Source organism: Mus caroli, chromosome 14 (genome assembly GCF_900094665.2).
Source record: "Mus caroli chromosome 14, CAROLI_EIJ_v1.1, whole genome shotgun sequence".
NCBI classification, from domain to species: Eukaryota; Metazoa; Chordata; class Mammalia; order Rodentia; family Muridae; genus Mus; species Mus caroli.
Genome location: NC_034583.1, coordinates 50,410,337 through 50,429,006, shown reverse-complemented (window position 1 = coordinate 50,429,006; position 18,670 = coordinate 50,410,337). Strand labels below are relative to the sequence as shown.

The following is an 18,670-nucleotide window of genomic DNA, read 5'->3' as shown; positions in this document are numbered from 1 at the left end:
CTGTGGAACCTGCCAATGGGAAGAGAAGCCCTGTCCTAAACAAATCAGATCCTCCAGACCCTGTACTGTATACTATGAGATCCTGCATGTGGAATTCAGAGGCTCTGAGGGTGATAAGGATTGAACTGACCATCTATTCCTACCTCATGACTTCACTGATGATCAGAAGCACCTACCACACATTCTACATAGTAAAGGCACTAAGGAGGAGTCTTAGCCCAAGTTTAACTGAGGCAAAGAACATGTGCACACTTGGTGAGTGGGTAGCAGGAGCCATGCCAGAGGTCATCAAGGCATGGCAGGAACAGTGAGAACAGGCTTTCTTCTAAGGGGGACTATTAGTTAGGAAAGGCTTTGGAAAGTGAAGCGCCATGCAGAGTAAGAAGATGGCATTCCAGGCAGAAGGCACACAGGACGTCATAGAGAAACTGACGGTAAAAGGTAGAAAAGCGGTAGGAGAAAAGAAGAGTGAGATAATAAACTGATTTTTAAAAAAGCCTGGTATTACGTGAATGCTTATAATCCTAGCTCTAAGAGCAACATCAAGGAGACTGACTGCCACAAATTCAAGGCCAGCCTGGGCTACATATCAAGTACCAGACCAGCAAGTGCTACACATCAAGATGCCATCTCAAAAACAAAGAGGCCAACAATCAAACAAAAAAGAAATTTTTACTACAATATTTAAAAACAGAGATTAGACTTTCATTTTTAAAAGCTCACAGAGAGAAGGGTAAATGGGTGACTGACAGAAAAACTATTTAATAGGTAATTTCATGTTCCAGCAGTAAACAAGTTGAACTCTCATAGGCAATGAGCTAGAAAGTGACAGGGAACCAAGAGAGAGAATGGGAAAGAAAGGGGTTGGACGAGGAATCACAGAACTGGGTGGTCCCTCGGTGTTATTTAATGGCATGCATCACTTGCTGAAAGCAGCAGCTAGTACAGGCTAGTCAGGAGAGTGAATGGTTTGGGATATCCAAGGAAGGTCATAGTAACAAAGTCTAAGACGAACTGATTTTAAAAGATTTAAAGATTAAGTTCAGTTAGAAGCCTACTTGTACTTCCGGTGGTACCAAGCCCTGCACTGATGTAGCAAATGACAGTGGTGCTTTCAGGACACAGTAGAGAGGGGCAGAGAGCAAGAGGTGGCCACGTCAATAATTTCATCAAAGCCAAAAGTTTAAGAGGCACTGGCCTTCCGGAGAGGAATCTGCAATAGCTTGTCCATATTCTTAATGACATATTTCATGACCTAGAACTTCTATGATGGGAATTTATTCTATAGAAATACCTGCATAATATATTAAGATATATACACATAACAGAAAATCAGTGTAACATTATTCACAACAGCAAAAAGACAAAAACAACTGAAATGCCCTTCAGTAGAGTTCCATGTGCATGTCACCCACAGAAGCAAAACAATGACAAATGCTACAGATAGTCTGAGACACCAGACTTGAAGTCTTCAGATCTGTAGTCATTCCGAGGACTGAACACGGGCTAGCTGGTCCTTAGATGGAGGTCATTTAACCAAGACAAGCTCTCCTCTCCATGCTGGCACCTCTAGAATGGAGGCGGAGGGAAAGGGAAATGTACAGCACGCACCTCACCACTGTCCAGAACAGCCATGGAGGAGGTCTGACCACAGGCAATGCTGACCACTCTCTTGGTGTGTAAACAGTTTGTAACTTTCCGAGGAGTTGGCTGATTGGCTGTGGATCCTGATCCCACCTGACCACAGTTGTTATAGCCCCAAGCAAATAACTACAAGAGAAGGGGAAACCGGTTGTCAGACCTTTGGCATGGCTTTGAATGCTTTTGATGTGCCCTTACCTACTTAACCTTCACGGTAATGCCATACAGTGGCCCTGGGTAAGTCCTCTCATCCGCTGGGATGAGCCCTGCTCTAAGTTACTTCACATTGTGTGAAATGGTTTTTGGACTGTACCTTGCCCTGACAGGGTCCATTTTATAAGCAGCTTTTTACTCTACTATGGAGGATGACTCATAGTGGTCACGTAAACAGCACCATTTGTCTGACATCACCCACAAGACAGTATTCAGGGATGATAGCAGGAAAGTGATGAGTGAGGGCACTACTATATAAGTTTATCAATATAATAAACTGGGACTGTAGGAACCAGAAAAGCCAAGCACAAGAACGTCTCGGACACACCAGACTAAGAAAAAGGTGCAACCCTTGCACCTGTATCCCATAAAGAGGAAAGCTAACTCCGCAGTGGTGCAGACCTCAAAGAACTTCATCTGACAGTGTGAACAGGAAGCAGAGAATTCCTAACTGTCCTAGGGACTTCACATGAACATGGACACCCTGCTGACAAGGCCTATGCAATCTGTCTGGACCTGCAATTCATCCATATGCCCATCCACTCCTTAGACCCAACCCTACCTTGTGCCCCTTGAGCCTCTACTTCACCTTGCTTCTGAAGCTCAATTCTGATGTGCGCTTTGACTCTAGCAGCCCCAGCTCTCACTTCTCCTCCAGAGCCCCAGCCTGGCTTCATTCACTCCACAGAGACTCTCCTTGCACCTCTACCAGCTTTTACCTCTCAGGTCTCCTTAAAACTCCTGTAGCTCTGCTGAGGATCCTTTCACCTCTTTATAATATTTATGTTTTACATACACACACACACACACACACACACACACACGCATGCTCTTTTTGTACTTTCTCTAGCTCCTTCATTAGGAGCCCTGGGAACACTAGATTTTTATTGGAGACATAAAAACAGGTTTCTATGCTACAGCAGTTAACAACTGCCAATAGATTTCAGTAAGGAATGGAACCTGGTGATATCTCCCCATCTATTATGCAAATTTAGGTTGACTTGGTCTTATGTGGGCATCCACAGCTGTTGTGAGTTTCTGAGTATGATGACGACGTTATATCCAGAAAACAGCATTTTACAACACCCCGCCACAGCCTCCAGCCACTACTTTCTTCCCATTTCTTCTTTCATGACACTGCCTGCACCAGTTTCCAGTGAATGACCATACACACACACACACACATGGGCAGTACTAATTGTACCTAGATGGCTTATCAATAAGTAGGGCGAGGTTAGGAGGAGATGTGTTAGGAAGGATGTAGGGGCCTGCAGGAGGGAATGGAGATCAGAGAGGCTGAATGGCAGAAGAACCTCTTCCAATGCTAGCAGGAGTTCTAAGACTCTGTCTTCACCCCATGCCTTTGCTATGACAAGCAGTACTCACACACCCCCAGTGTGGCTTCTATATTCTACACTGGCCTCTTCCTTCCCTGTGACACATTCTAAGTTCACATGCCTGATGATATCCAGACAACAACAGTATAACCTATGTTCGTATATTTGAAGAAAATGTGCTATGACTATGAAAACCTGGATGAAATATGTATTTTATAGGTTCAAGAAAAATAACCTATACTTCACCAAGGGACATTCACAGGAATATGTAGTTTAATAGTGCACCATTATCCAAAGTAAAATATGCTAACAACCGAAACAAAGTAAGAATCTAGGCTTCAGAAATGAGCAAAATTTGTCTAACTTTAATAATCATTCCTCTGGTACTTCTGAAATATTCCTTTAGAATGCCACTGCCTTTTATGTCACGTGGGGACCATGGTTCCTGTGAAGAAGCCATAGGCAAGGAGCCAGTGGGTTTGGCTATAGCCTGTGTGCTATGCCTTCCTCTGGTACATCCCAGCCATGAAACCCTGCTCACCATCGGCTTTGTGGTCTTTTTCTCTCTAACTTGCTCCCACATGGTAGAACTAATTAACACCTCTGGGGAACTTTCAACAAGGACCAATGTGATGACCTAATTCATGCTTAAGAAATCACAGAGGGAAGTAAGACTGGACAGGTGGATCTCAAAGCTACTTAACAAAGACCAATGGTCCTAGACCAGCAAGAGATAAGACCTGAGCAAAGGCATGAGGTGAATCAGAGGGAGAGTGAACAGGGTGACTAACCTTCCAGATAAGCAGGGGACCTGAGGGTGAACACGTTACTCACTAGAATACTGGGAAAGATGCATCCCTTCAACATTATTATAAACACTGAAGAACAAAATATACCCTAAGACAAGGGACCTTAGGAGCTTACATATCATATTGGATTTGTAATAATGGCAAAGAACATGACCTTGCACACTGTTTTCTCATCAAAAGGGTTTTTTGAAATAAACAAGATGTAAAGCTCTTGAGTTCCATCTCCAGGCATACATGGTAAAAGGAGAGGACTTCCATAGAAGTCTCTACATGTTCACCAAGGCATAGCCCACAAATAAACAAATAAACGCAATAAAAACATTTATTCAAAACTTTTTGTTAGTTTATTTTTTCATTTGTTGAGACAAGTTCTTCCTCTGTAGCATAGGCTAGCCTAGAAATCGCCAACCTGCTTTCAAGTCTTTGGTGCTGAGACTATGGACATTTACATACCAAGCCCAGCTAATGGTGATTCTGACTACATGGCTCAAACATTACTGGAGAAAGAATGTATTCACATGGGTTTTACTGTTTAGTTATTTATCTATAAGGTGTAACAAGTAAAGCAGGAGATTTTTACAATAGCTGAATAGTGGGAATGCCCGATATATTCTTCAAGATAATGAAATGGGCCTAGGATAGAGCACTTGCCTAGCATGTGTGAAGCCATCGGTTCAATTCCTAATACTTCCTTGCACACACATGAACAAAATGTAACATATATGTATGTGTATATATATAAATGAATACGAGATGGTATATCATTCAGCCTTAAAAAAGAATACTTGGAAAAGTACTGTGAAATGCTGTCTTCTGGGCAAGACATGACTGTGCACCAAAGAGCTCACTGCAGTTATGGTTACCTGTACAGGATAACAAGGTCAGTCAATAGTCCAGCAGCACCAACTCAGTGGGTTACCCCCACCCCAACCCCAAAAGCAACACAAAGGTAGATAAGAGGAGCATGCTGGAGGGATCTAGAAGAGTGGTAGAGTAAGGATCAACATACATTGTTCATATATGTATGAAAATGTCACACACCATAGACATGAATGAACCTCAGGGACACCAACTGTTGGATGTTATTTGATTCTATGTACAGGCAGTACCTAGAGTGGTCAGTTACAGTGCCAAGGAGAACTGACATTTAACAGATTTGGAGCTTCAGCTTTTTAGGATGAAAGAGATCTGTGAGACCAAACAATGTGACTGTACTTAGTGCTACTGAGCTGTGCACTCAACATGCTTATGGAAATAACTTTTGTATCATGCAGTTTATGACAGTTTTTAAAAATAAATCAAAGAGCAAACTTACCTCTCCATCAGCTGCTAAAGCCATCGAATGATGTGAACCACAAGCTACTTCAACCACCTGCTTGATCAAGAGATTAGTACAGACTTGGACAGGAGCAATGCCTTGGTTGGTGGTCCCATTCCCCAGTTGGCTGTATCCATTATGGCCCCAGGCATAGACGACTCCATCTAAACACACAAGCATTTGAAGCACTAGCTCAAACAAGAACTGGTAAACCCCTGCAACTCCCAGTGCATCAGCATTTGTGCCCTCCTCTCTATAAGATGACCATTAGTTGGGAGTCAGGGAGCGAAGGGTTAGAGAAATAACAGCTAGGGCAGAAGCAAACCTCTCATGACAGGACTTGGCACTCATACACATGATCAACATTGTGGCCAAAGTCAATGTTTATGTATAAAAATAGGCATCTCTAGATTGGAATCTTGTAGTAGAACGGGAGGATCTAGAGTTCAAGGCCACTGTTGGCTAAACAATTCATTTGAGGCCAGCCTTGGTTACATGAGACAAAAACTTTTGGGAAACAGATAGATACTGTAATTAAAAAGCAAATCAGAAAAGGCATCAAGCCAACATCTGCAAAAGGAGAAGTGGGCAGGGAGCCAATTCCAATCCTAGATTTCCAACGTTTGCCATAATTTATGAGAGACTCACAGCAAGAACATACTGGGCTCTCCTGTTATCACCAGTTGGGACTGGGTTATGTGGTGCTCCAAAGACTGGGTGAGGACTTGGGGCACACATACACACAAACACGTACACACATGCACACCATACACAGCTACAAGTAAAATTTATTTATACAGGGTTTTAGTAAGTTTAGTAATTTTCTAGAACATATATAGGAAGGAAAATGTAATGTAAGAAAAGGAAATAGGAAGGAAAATGTAAATGTAAGAAAAACTCCAAAAAGAACAGAGCAGGAAAAAAAGGAAGAAAGAAAGAAATTATCTATGAAAAGTTGTAAAAATCTTTTCTAGAAATGAAGGCACGTCCTACAGACTACTAATAAGCTAAAAACTATCCACTCCACAGCAGTCATGACTCTTAAAATACCTGGAATAAAGAAAAAAGATCTCTCTCTAATGTGGTAGACAGAATTAAGCTCTCTGTCTTCTTTTTTAAAAAAAATATATATGAGTACACAGTAGCTATCTTCAGACACACCAGAAAAGGGCATCAGATTCCATTACAGATGGTTGTGAACCACCATATGGTTGCTGGAATTGAACTCAGGACCTCTGGAAGGACAGTCAGTGCTCTTAACCGCTGAGCCATGTTTCCAGCCCCCAGCTCTTTGTCTTCTTTCTTGCCTTTATCCTTTAAATACAGTGATACTACTTTCAGTTATTTTCATTATTGGAAACTGTGTAAGTATTTGACGGCTCTATAGGTCAAAGGCTTGCAAGCTCAAGCATGTGGAACTGAGTTCAAACCTCTAGCACATGTGTGAAAAGCATGGCCTGTCAACATGCAGGGTGACCTCAGAACTGGAAGGCAGAAACAGGAGGATCCAGGGTGCTCACTGCCAAGCTATCTAGTCAGCAGATGAACTCCAGGCTCACTGAGAAACATGTCTCTAAAGACGCAGGTGGAAATAGAGTAATACTGACCACCAGCCTCCCTAGGTGCACACACAGGTGTGCACTCAAGCACACACAGAATGGATGGAGGTCAGGAAGGAGTTAGAATGTCAATACCACATCTTGTGCCATGACTTGAAAATTATAAGAAAAACTCTCACACCCTAAAATCCTGAGGTGAACCATCTCAGTCACATCAGTAAGAGTAAAATAGTGACATCCTAAGACACTCATATTCTCTCATGTCCCTTTCTTGCCATGTTTCTAGAGAATGTGTTCAGCAGGTGAGGGTCAAACCCAAGGAGGACACCACACACACACAGGAATGGGAACTGGAAAGGATGGATAACTTGAAGAGACTTTTGAGGATGACAGTGAAAGCGAATCTTTGGGCTGTCAGCTGTGCAGGCAGCCTGAGGGGTAACCAGTCAAGTTCACAGTTCTGGAGGTGAGATGGGGCTCCAGAGAGTATCTGACATGTACTATTCTGTAAAAAAGTTGGACACATATTAATGATGGGTGTATATAGGCATCAGTAAGTGAAAATGCTCAAAGCGATTATCAACCTCTGGAATTGGGAGTGTGTGTGTGGGAGGGGGTCATACAGAAAGGGAGAGGCCCAGCTATAAATAACACTGACACAGTCCCTAATAATGAAAATGACAATACTGATTTAACTGGAATGTTAGTACTCCCGCGTTTTAGGGATAAAGGCAAGAAACATAGAAGACAAAGTGCTAAATTCTATCTGCCACAATACCAAATTAAAAACTCAGATGTAGAAACAGAAGTATTTTATTTTAAAAATAGGGGAGAAAATGGGCTGGTAAATGGTTCAATGGGTAAAAGCCCATGCTATGCAATCTCAAAAACCCACGTTAAAAAACAAAACAAAACAAGCTGGCTGTGATGGTAATCTCAGCATACAGGGAAATGGAAGACCGAAGCAGAAGCATCTCCAGATGTCTCGCTGCCAGCAAGCCCGGAGTGCATAGCATTGCTGACAGACTCTGCCTCAAAAGGGCAGAAGGGTGAGTTAACAAGATGGCTCATTGGGCAAAGGTACCTGCTAACCACAGAGGCAAGCCCAAGAGAAAACCAACTCCAAGAGCTGTCCTCTGAACACATGCATGCATGTGCTCACACTCACACACATACACGACAAGAATAAATATAAGAGACCAAATTCCTAAAGAAACGTCTGAAGAGTTAAAGCGGTTTCTTCTAAACAGTAGTTCAGTCCCCAGCACTACAAACACACACATGTGCACGTCAGTAACAGAAGCGTGTGTATGTGTGTGTATACAGTTTGCACGTGGATGTCCGAGGTGAACATCTGGTGTTTTCCTCTACCACCTGTGTTAGTTTTTGAGAGTCTCTCAATGAACCTGGAGCTCACCAGTGGCTAGGCCAATTTGCCCACAAGTTCCAGGGACCTGCCTATCTTCCATTCTTCCAGCACTGACACACCCAGATTTCTACATGGGGGCTGGGAATCTGGACTCAGGTCTGAATGTCTCAACAGCAGGCACTGGACCAGTTGGGCCTTGTCCACACCTTTTGCTTTTGTTTTGAGACAGTCTCATGTACCTCAGGGTGGCTGAAACTCAATATATAGCAGAAGGTGGCCTTGAATTTCTAGTTCTGGTACCTCCACCTCCAAGGTGCTGGGATTATAGGCATGTACCACCATCTCTGGTTTTAAGTGGTACTGGAGACAGAATCCAAGGCTTTATGCATGCTAGATAAGTACTCTATCAACAACAGAGCTACATCCCCAGCCTCCACTTGTTTAAAGTGTTAAATTGTTTTTAAAATTACTGGGGAGATGTCTCACTGGGTAAAGTACTTGGCATGTAAAATATGAGGAGCTACAGAGGAATCCTCAGAATGGTGTAAAATTGGGCAGTATAGTACATGTCTGAAACTCAAGGAGAATCCCAAAAAGCTTGGGGTGCACCCTACATAGCTTTAAAGAGGTCTCATCTTAAACAAGGTGACTGGCAATGACCAGTGGGTCATCTGCACCGTGACAACCCCCCCATACACCAACACACACCTTTCCACACCCCTACCTGTACTAAAACATGAACATACATGTATACACACACACACACACACACACACACACACACATATTCAAGAATTTTAAAAATTATTTGATTGGTTAACACATATAATATAGATACAGTAATCAATTATAAATACGGCATTCAATGTATAGCATGCTTAATGATTGCATAAAATGTACTATAAAGATCAGAAATTAAACAAAAAAATTCTTATTATTTGTATACTAAATTTAACACTCATGATGTTTTAAAAAAACAGTTTAGACACTTAACATAATTCCAAAAGGATCATGACAGGTTTCAAAGATCACAACTTTGAAGAAAGTCAGTAATTTGAAAATATGTCTTTTAGTGTGTTTGCAATATTAAGTGTTCTTCAGCATTTAGGGTCAGGTATCAGGAACTGTTTGGAAATTTTCAAACCCTTAGACCACAATGAGTAACAGTGAACCAGCTGGTAGAGCAGCAGCTGAAATGGCCAGAGTGGTGGCAATCAAATGCCTACTGAGAGGAGTTCCGACGGAGCTGCCTTACTATGTGCAAACCCAGTCAGACTTCTGTATGACGATCCCAGCCTATGAGAAAGATAGAGAATGTAGAGTGGATCCAGACTTGAGGCACTAAAGTTAGACTCCAAGGTAGACACAGAAGCTGACACAGCATCAATGGAAACTGGGGTTCCCTCGCACAGACACAAAGGCAGAGATACAATCTGTCTTCTAAAGGCTACCCTACAGGACCATCTAACAAAACCCGAGCACCTCTGTCATGATAAAAGGCCTAAAACTCAGGGAAGAAGTTACACATGACAAACTTTCAGAGTGCTACTTGCCCACAGGACTGACAATTACCAAAAGGAGAATATCTATGCTTCTTTGGTAACCTTGGTGAGACACAAGGACAAGAATGTGTCCACTTCTCCTACGCCTTCAATATGGCAATCATATGGATGTTCTTCAGAATAAACTAAGATATCTTGATTCAAGATTCAGCAACTACACAAAGGAGAAAATCCAGATTCTGTGCATTTATAAACATATACCAAAGAGAGCTGGAGAAATGGCTAAGAGTATATACTACTTTTCTAGAGGACCCAAATTAAATTCCCAGCACCCACATCAGATGGCTTACAACCACTTATAACTCCATCTCCATGAGGCTGAGGCTCTAACACCTCTGGCCTCTGCAGGCCCTGTACTAATGTGTACACACACCACTGCTGCACATACATGTATTTCAAATAATTGCAAGCTTGCACAACCACTCTGGAAATCAGTCTGGTGGTTCCTCAGAAAATTGGACATAGTACTACCTGAGGACACAGCAATACCTCTCCTGGGCATATACCCAGAAGATGCTCCAATATGTAATAAGGACACATGCCCCACTATGTTCATAGCAGCCATATTTATAATAGCCAGAAGCTGGAAACAACTCAGATGCCCCTCAACAGAGGAATGGATACAGAAAATGTGGTACATTTACACAGTGGAGTACTACTCAGCTATTAAAAACAATGAATTTATGAAATTCCTAGGCAAATGGATGGATCTGGAGGGTATCATCCTGAGTGAGATAACCCAATCACACAAGAGCACACATGATATGTACTCACTGATAAGTGGATATTAGCCCAGAGCTCAGAATACCCAAGATACAATTCACAAACCACAAGAAACTCAAGAAGAAGGAAGACCAAAGTATGGATACTTCGATCCTTCTTAGAAGGGGAAAAAAACATCTATGGAAGGAGTTACAGAGACAAAGTCTGGAGCAGAGACTGATGGAAAGGCCATCCAGAGACTGTCCCACCTGAGGCTCTATCCTATATACAACCACCAAACTCAGACACTATTGTGGATGCCAATAAGAGCTTGCTGACAGGAGCCTGATATAGCTGTCTCCTGAGAGGCTCTGCCCATGCCTGACAAATACAGAAGTGGATGCTCACAGCCATCCATGGGATTGAGTACAGGGTCCCCAATGAAGGAGCTAGAGAAAGTATCTAAGGAGCTGAACGGGTTTGCAGCTCCATAGGAGGAACAACAATATGAACTAACCAGTACTCTCAGAGTTCCCAAAGAGTAAACCACCAACCAAAGAGTATAGATGGTGGAACTCATGGCTCTAGCTGCATATGCAGCAGAGGATGGCCTAGTCGGACAACAATGGGAGAAGAGGCCCTTGGTCCTATGAAGGCTCTATGCCCCAGTGTAGGGGAAAGCCAGGGCCAGGAAGCGGGAGTAGGTGGGTTGGTGAGCAGGAGGATGGGGAATGGGGTATGGGGAGGGATTTTTTGGAGAGAAAACCAGGAAAGGGGATAACATTTGAAATGTAAATAAAGAAAATATCCAATAAGGTCAAAAAAAATTAAACATATATTTGTATATATCTACATATATTTATATTATATATCATATATATTCGATTTATTTTATATAAAATATGTTTACAGATTTTATAAACTAATATTTAATTTAACATATAAGCTTATGTAATATATATATAATACATATATATTTACAAGAATACAATTTATGAATAAATTATATATGTGTGCTTGTCTGTGTGTGTATAAAAGAAACCCTTTTGAAGTTACCTTGTGTTCACAGAACCACTGAAAAATCAGGCAAGAGGAAACAAATCCTTTGCCCTGTCCAGCATTCTGCAATTTACATAGAAAGTCTAAGAACCTTGGAGACTGTCCATGTACAAGACACACCGCTGCTCTTTTAGGGATGGTCTCAAGTGTCTTAAATTGTTCCTTCTTTGTAAGGGATCTATCATGACTGCCCTGTGAAAGACCCAACAAACAGCCGAAAGAGTCAGATGTGGTTATTTGAATCCAACCAATGGACAGAAGCAGCTGACCCCTGTTGTTGAATTAGGGAAGGCTGAAAGAAACTGAGAAGGGCGATCCTATAGGAGGACCAGCAGTCTTAATTAATCTGGACCCCTGAGATCTTTCAAACATTGGACCACCAAACAGACAGCATACACCAGCTGATATGAGGCCCCCAACACACATACAATAGAGGACTGCTGGGTCTGTGTTCATTCAGAGACGATGCACCTAACCCGCAAGAGACTGGAGGCCCCAGGGAGTTTAGAGGTTAGGTGGGGTTGCGGGTGGGGGCATCCACGTGGAGATGGGGTGGGGCGGGGAGGAGGTGTGGATGTGGAACAGTCGGAGGTTGGATGAGGAGCGGCGGGGAATGGAATATGGAGTATAAAAAATGAATTACAAATAAAAATAAATAAAAAAAATATTGTTCCTTCTTTGTATACTTCCCCAGAAATAAAGAACAATCCAAAGTTAGTTATTTGATTTGCTTTTTGGTTCAGAATTAACTGTCAATTACCCACAAACCAAAAAGTCAGTTTTCTGTCTTTACCTTCAGTGGTGAGGAGGACGTGGGGGCCACTCCCGTAACTAAGGCTTTTGATCTTTTTTCCACACAAAGCTTCTAGTTTCTTGGGCACCAGAGTGCTCTGGTTATCTCCAGTTCCTAGACAGTTACTGTAGTTCAGTCCAAACACGAAGACCTGGAAAGCAAACACCTCTGCCTACATCATCTGACTTAAAAATCACAGCTCCTTGCCCCCTGCTCAGAAAATAAGACATACTCACGTCTAGTTTGGCAGCCCAGGTGGCAAGAAGAGACTCATACAGATACTAAGAAACCTGCAGTGTCCGCTGATAACACTCAGACTGTGCAATGTTAGTCTACACTATAGAGCAGAGGGCACTAAAACGCGAAACTGGAAAACGCATCAAGGTACTCTTCCTGAATTTCAGATTCTCTTCATCCCAAACCTATTCTCAGCCTTCAAACTATCAGGAGGTTTCAAGTCCAACCCCCCAATAGACTCCCAAACTAAACCTGTTTCCAGTCTTACCTCATCATTGTCAGTGACATAGATCGCCTCATTGGCAGAGGTACCAAAGACACATGCTTTCCTGATAGATCCAGCTTCCTGGGGTGAGAGCAGAGTGAAGATTGGCCACTTTCCTACATCCACCATGACTGTGACTTTGGACAATTCCTATAAATAAGCTGACATCTCTGCTGCAAGAAGTGAAAAGTAATTCAAGAAAAAATTAATAGCCACTAAGCTAAAGTTAACAAGAGTTTTTAAATTATTAATAAAAGCCACCAAAAGATAATTCCAGAAAAATCTACCTACCATTAGTGAAATGGATCACTCACAGTGTCATAGACTTCTGTAACTTGCAAAACCAGGCCTTTACCTGAAATGAGAGTACAACATACTAGAAACAGCTGTATGCTAAATACTAGCATAGTATTGCTAAATACTATAAATACTATAAATAGTATTGCTACATACTAGCAGACTTACCTGTTATAAACATGCACATGCTAGTATCCAACAGAAAAAGCTGGCTACCTATATGGATCTGGTCTTTCCTAGGGATATTTCACTCAGGGATTCAGAAAAACATTACACTACTAAACCAGAAGTCTGGAATTAAGAGGCAGGTGGATATCTGAGTCTGAGATCAGCCTGCTCTATATAGTGAGTTCCAATACATCTAGAGCTACATAAATAACAGAGAGATCTTATCTCAAACAGGCTTCTCAATCCCAATTTCTTCTGTCAGCTCTTGTCCGCAGGTTGGGGGTGGGAGGAAATTAGGAAACTCAGAAGCATCGTTTCCACCTCCACACTCACTGTGCCCAAACCCAGCGCACTGAAAAACTCATTCCTTGCAGAAGGCCCTATCACACAGAGCCACTGTTTCATGACAACAATGTGGTTGGTGCCCCCAGAAAGCTGAGCGTAGGTGAAGCTGCAGGAGGAAGTGAATGAGACTGTCTCCAGACACGCAGATGTCACCTCACATTTACAGAGAGAAGGCTGGCTACTCCAATCTGGGTGTTGAGCTAACGACTGTGGACTTTAGGCCAGGCTTGGCTACCTTAAATGGTGCCCTACAGGAAAGAGATATGCACAAACACAAACTCTGAGCAACTAACTGTTCATGGAGTTTTATGCAAAGACTACTAGGTGAGGCTCCAGTTTCTGTAGTGCTGAAAAGAAGTGTGGGGATCCCAGGGGTCTGCTCAAATACAACCCTATCATGCTAGCGAACTTCCATTCTGGCTCTCAGCTCTGCAAAGAGAACACAACTAGGCTTTCCTAGTGAGGACCCAAAGTGCTGACATTCCCACTAACTCCCCCTTTGCTCTTTAAAATCAGCTAGGAAAGGCAGTTCTTTCTGCACTAACCCCTCTCTTAACACACACACTATGGGAATGCTATGGGGCTTCAGCACACCACCCAGTGCCTCAGTTTCTACCACCCCAGAGACCGCTTCCACCTGCACCAAGGATCTCGTTAGCCCTAAACATCATCTTACACATTCGATGAGGCGTGAATGCCATAAAACATCACTAGAGGAGTCTGTCACTGCAACCAGGAGCCTCTAGTGATTCTTAAGCATTCTTAAGGATATGGGTAGGGCAAAAAACATACAATAAAACCGTTTCAAATGGTACAAAAGAATATTTGAAAGCTAATATTTGTGTGTGTAAGACAGAGAGAGAGAGGGAGAGGGGGGGAGAGAGGGAGAGAGAGGGAGGGAGGGAGGGAGAGAAAGGGAGACAGAAAGAGGGGGGAAGAGGGAGGGAGGGAGAGAGAGAGAGAGAGAGAGAGAGAGAGAGAGAGAGAGAGAGAGAGAGAGAGAGAGCTGCAAGCAGGTGTCTAGCACAAATGTGTTTTACAACAAAACACAAATGGAAGCTTTATCCACTTCTTTGTATTGAAACTGCTCCTGCTTAGCACAGCAGAACTACAACAGCACCTCAACTTCTAAGGCAGCCTATTACACTAATGTAACAGTGCCTCTTACTAGAGGGATTTAAGTAATTTACAGCTTTATTCTGGAACACTGAATACTTACTGCTTGATTAGAATAAATGTCTCATTTTATACATAAATTTCTAAAAATGAAATTGCCAGGTTCAGGTCTAATAACTATTTTACCATTGACAACTATTTCAAACTGTCCTTTATAACTCACCACAAATGTAGAACTGCGTCTGTTTAACCCATTTATAAGTAGGGTCAAAGTACCTCAAAAGGCAGTGACAGAGAGGGGAGGAGAGAAGAGGAAGGAGGAAGCAAAAAGAAGAGAGGAATGAGGAAGAAGAAATGTCCACCAAATGTCAGGTCTGCACCTCTTACAGAATAGATGGGGCAGAAGCCATGCATGATGTAAATGCTAAGCAGGATGCTGTTTTCGGAAGCATCTTTCCCTTTTATAACATAAATCATACAGAATTAGTCTTAAACATTCAAATTTTTACAGTATAGAATTCTTTGAAAACATAAGATTCAAGGCCAGCAAAATTGGCCAATGACTGGTCAAAACTGGTCATTTCTTGCCAAGCCTGAGGACCTGAACTTAATTCACAAGACCCAAATAGTAGAAGGACAGAACTAATTTCTAGAAACTGTCCTATGTTATCCACACCATAGCATATTCATGTCAACATACAATAGAGCGTCACACAAAATAAGTAAAAATTTAAAAAGACTTAAATGTAAGATTAATAGGCTGAGGACTATAGCTCAGTTCATACAGTGTTCTCTTACCATGCACAAAGCCCTAGGCTCAGTCCCTGTAATACCTGCACTATAGTAATGGAGGTAGAATCATTCAAAGTCATCCTTACTTATGCAATGATTTTGAGACCAGCCTGGGATGGATACCTGAGAGAGACAGGCAGACAGATAGACAGACAGAGAGACAGGCAGGGGTGGGGGGTAGGGAAGAGGAGACAGACAGACACACAGACAGACAGACACACACACACACACACACGCACACACACAGCAGGTATGCCAAGTGGAGTTAGAGATTGATTCAAATCACAAAGTGATACTACTATTGAAAACCATGAACTTTCAGTGGTACCGTTACTCTGACAGGTAACTCTGCCCTCAGGGCCTGGCAATTTCTTTCAAGATCAAGCTCACCTTCTAAATGAGGGTTAATTTTATGAGCTGAGTTTGAATGTGGCTAAATTATGAGACACTTTATTTTACAAGGCATTTATGCAAAGGCTGTTAATTTAAGAGTCAATGTAAGAGCCTGCTCAGACATCTCTACAGGTATGACCCATCACACAAGAAAAAGTACCTTGGCATAGCAGCAGGGACAGTCTCTGAGAGAGTCTGGTGCTTCAGGCCACATTTACTTTCAGCCAGTCAGTGTGGCATGCTTTTATCTTTTCTGAGCCTTGATTTCTCAAAAATCTGTTCCAGCTCTAAAACAATGTAATTCATGTTCGACATGTAAAGAAGATGCTGTGGGGGATTCGTGAGTACATGAGAGTCAGTGCTAACACTGGCCCGTCAGGAAGAAGGCCTGGCTAACAGTATCACTGTTTATCATATAAAGAGCAGTAGGAGTTAGGTTGGTCTAAACAAGAAACACAAGTATTAACAGATTTGCTATCAGCATGGGGTACTGCATATATAGTCATATAAATATAAATATATTAATTTACTTACTTATTGAGGTATGTGGTTAAGTGTGTATACACACACACACACACACACATGTGGAGGCTCAGGTGTCTTCCTCTGTCTTATTTTCTGAGATTGTCTCTCACTAAACTTGGAGTTCACTGACTGGCTAGACCGTCTGGGGCCAGCCTGCAGGATCCACCTGTCTCCACGTCTGAGCAACAGGAGACCAATGACCAACACAATCACATTCTGCCCCAGGAAATGCTTTCTCAGCAACAACACAAGTAACGCATTCGGCCCAAACTATCAATGTTTTGTTATGTGTTTCGTTTTTTGGAGATAATAAACAAAGGGAAGAGCAGAGAAAGGTCCAGCAGAAGTAGAAGTTTCACCTTTCACCCACTCAGTTCTTAGCCACTAAGACCAAACCGTGTCTCCTTGCCCATTAGCATTGCAGATCAATAACCTGCTCTCCAATACGGCTTTTCCTAGCTATTGTGCTCTCTTCTCTCTCAGAGCCTGTGGCATACAGAGGAAAGATTATTTTATACTCTCAAAGGTAAATCAGGGAGTATAAATGCAGACCTTCCAACTTTAGAACTGATGGCTAAAGGAGCCACGAGTGAATCCTCTGAGGCTTCTTAAGAGTCTGTTTATTTTACTTTCCCCTAGGGATTAAGATTAAGGTGAGATGGGGAAATTTTTATTTTTTGACCTGACAAAAACCATTCTAAAATGTGCTTACAGAGTTTTTAAAAACAGGAAGCCGAGATCAATAGTACAAGAAAGTTTTTGATTAAATGATAGTCTCAATATTATAAAGTATTAAGAATTTACAGCTGACCTATAAGTTTATGTCTTTAATAGATCTCAGAGCTCCTCTCCCAGGCTAACCAGAATGTATCTAGAACAAAGGGAATGACATCACCAACAGGATTTTCTCCCTCTGAATAGCTCTTCTGCTGACCTGAAAGGAAAAGAAAATAAAGCCAGCCAGTACCAACATTCTAAGCAGTGTTTTGTGGTCTGGGGAGCAGGAAGGAGTCTGTAGCATTCTCTAGCATGAAACGGCTAGGTGGTGAGGGCACAGGACTCCAGAGGCCCTTTATCCCCAGCATCTGCTCTGCAGCCACCCTTGTACAGGTGGCTTTAGCTGTGTCTGATGCTGCTGCAGTGTGAGACACATAGGACTTCTAAATTTCAAATTGTGTTTAACTAGCCACTTGAAGATAGATCCCTAGAGCAATGTCTTTTATAAACTGGATGGGATCTGATTTTAGTCGTTGGTTTAAGAAGTGGAGCTGCCTTACAGCTTAGTTCTTTTTGTAGTTCGTGAGCTATTGATAAAGTCTAAGATGCCTCTCACACACACAAAACCAACACAAAATAATAATGTGAACTCAATTCATAGTGTAGCTAACTAATTCCTCCGCAATCACCATAGATACCAATAATGCTACGTACACTGTAAGGAGCAATGCATTCACGGCCTCTGCCCTCTGAAGGTCAAATGGTCTGACAGGGATTCTTATCCCAAGTGGAAACCTTAAATGCAAAAACCATACTGGACTAAGCAAAAGACGGGGAGACAACGTGCAAGTACACAAGCATGTGCTAAGCATGTGACGCAATGTGCTAAGTCATAAAATAATGACAATTATATGAAAACTGCTCATCACAGAAAAGCTGTCATGTGGAATTCGAGAGCTCAAATGCTCAGGGTCCTAGTAATAATAAAGTATAAGCATTTCCTTTTAAAAAAAAAAAAGCCATCATATTCTTTCCAGGGCAAGCATCTTTTACTTTCTTCCTTTTATGTCAGCCTTCTGCACACTGGGTTGATGGAATGTGCTACCCTGTCCAGCTCTAAGAGCCCATTTGTGCATAAAAGACTTCAGGATATAAGTCATCTTCTCTATTTTTCAGTTCACTGTATCTGTATTCTAGGAAAACTTTCTTTTTTTTTTTTTTTTTTTTTTTTTTAATTTTTTTTTTTTTTATATGTAAGTACACTATAGCTGTCTTCTGACACTCCAGAAGAGGGAGTCAGATCTCATTACAGATGGTTGTGAGCCACCATGTGGGTGCTGGAATTTGAACTCAGGACCTTCGGAAGAGCAGTCAGTGCTCTTAACCACTGAGCCATCTCTCCAGCCCCCACCCTTTTCTTTTTTTCTCTCTTCTCTTCTCTTCTCTTCTCTTC

The 18,670-nt window shown here is 42.1% G+C and overlaps 1 protein-coding gene across 2 annotated transcripts in view; it reads right to left on the bottom strand.

Moving 5' to 3' along the window:
* The window catches only part of Rcbtb1 (RCC1 and BTB domain containing protein 1), a 37,881-nt gene that overhangs the window by 13,687 nt on the left and 5,524 nt on the right, over window positions 1-18,670 (bottom strand). The window contains exons 2-6 of one of the 2 annotated variants that reach the window (XM_021182079.2): window positions 13,156-13,219; window positions 12,868-13,037; window positions 12,363-12,513; window positions 5,316-5,482; window positions 1,612-1,770 (exon numbers count right to left, since the gene is read on the bottom strand). In XM_021182079.2, coding sequence (XP_021037738.1) covers window positions 1,612-1,770; window positions 5,316-5,482; window positions 12,363-12,513; window positions 12,868-12,993 — 603 coding nt within the window. In that variant the 5' untranslated portion in view covers window positions 12,994-13,037; window positions 13,156-13,219. The remainder of the gene's footprint in view (window positions 1-1,611; window positions 1,771-5,315; window positions 5,483-12,362; window positions 12,514-12,867; window positions 13,038-13,155; window positions 13,220-18,670) is intronic. The other variant, XM_029468894.1, reaches the window with a different exon arrangement.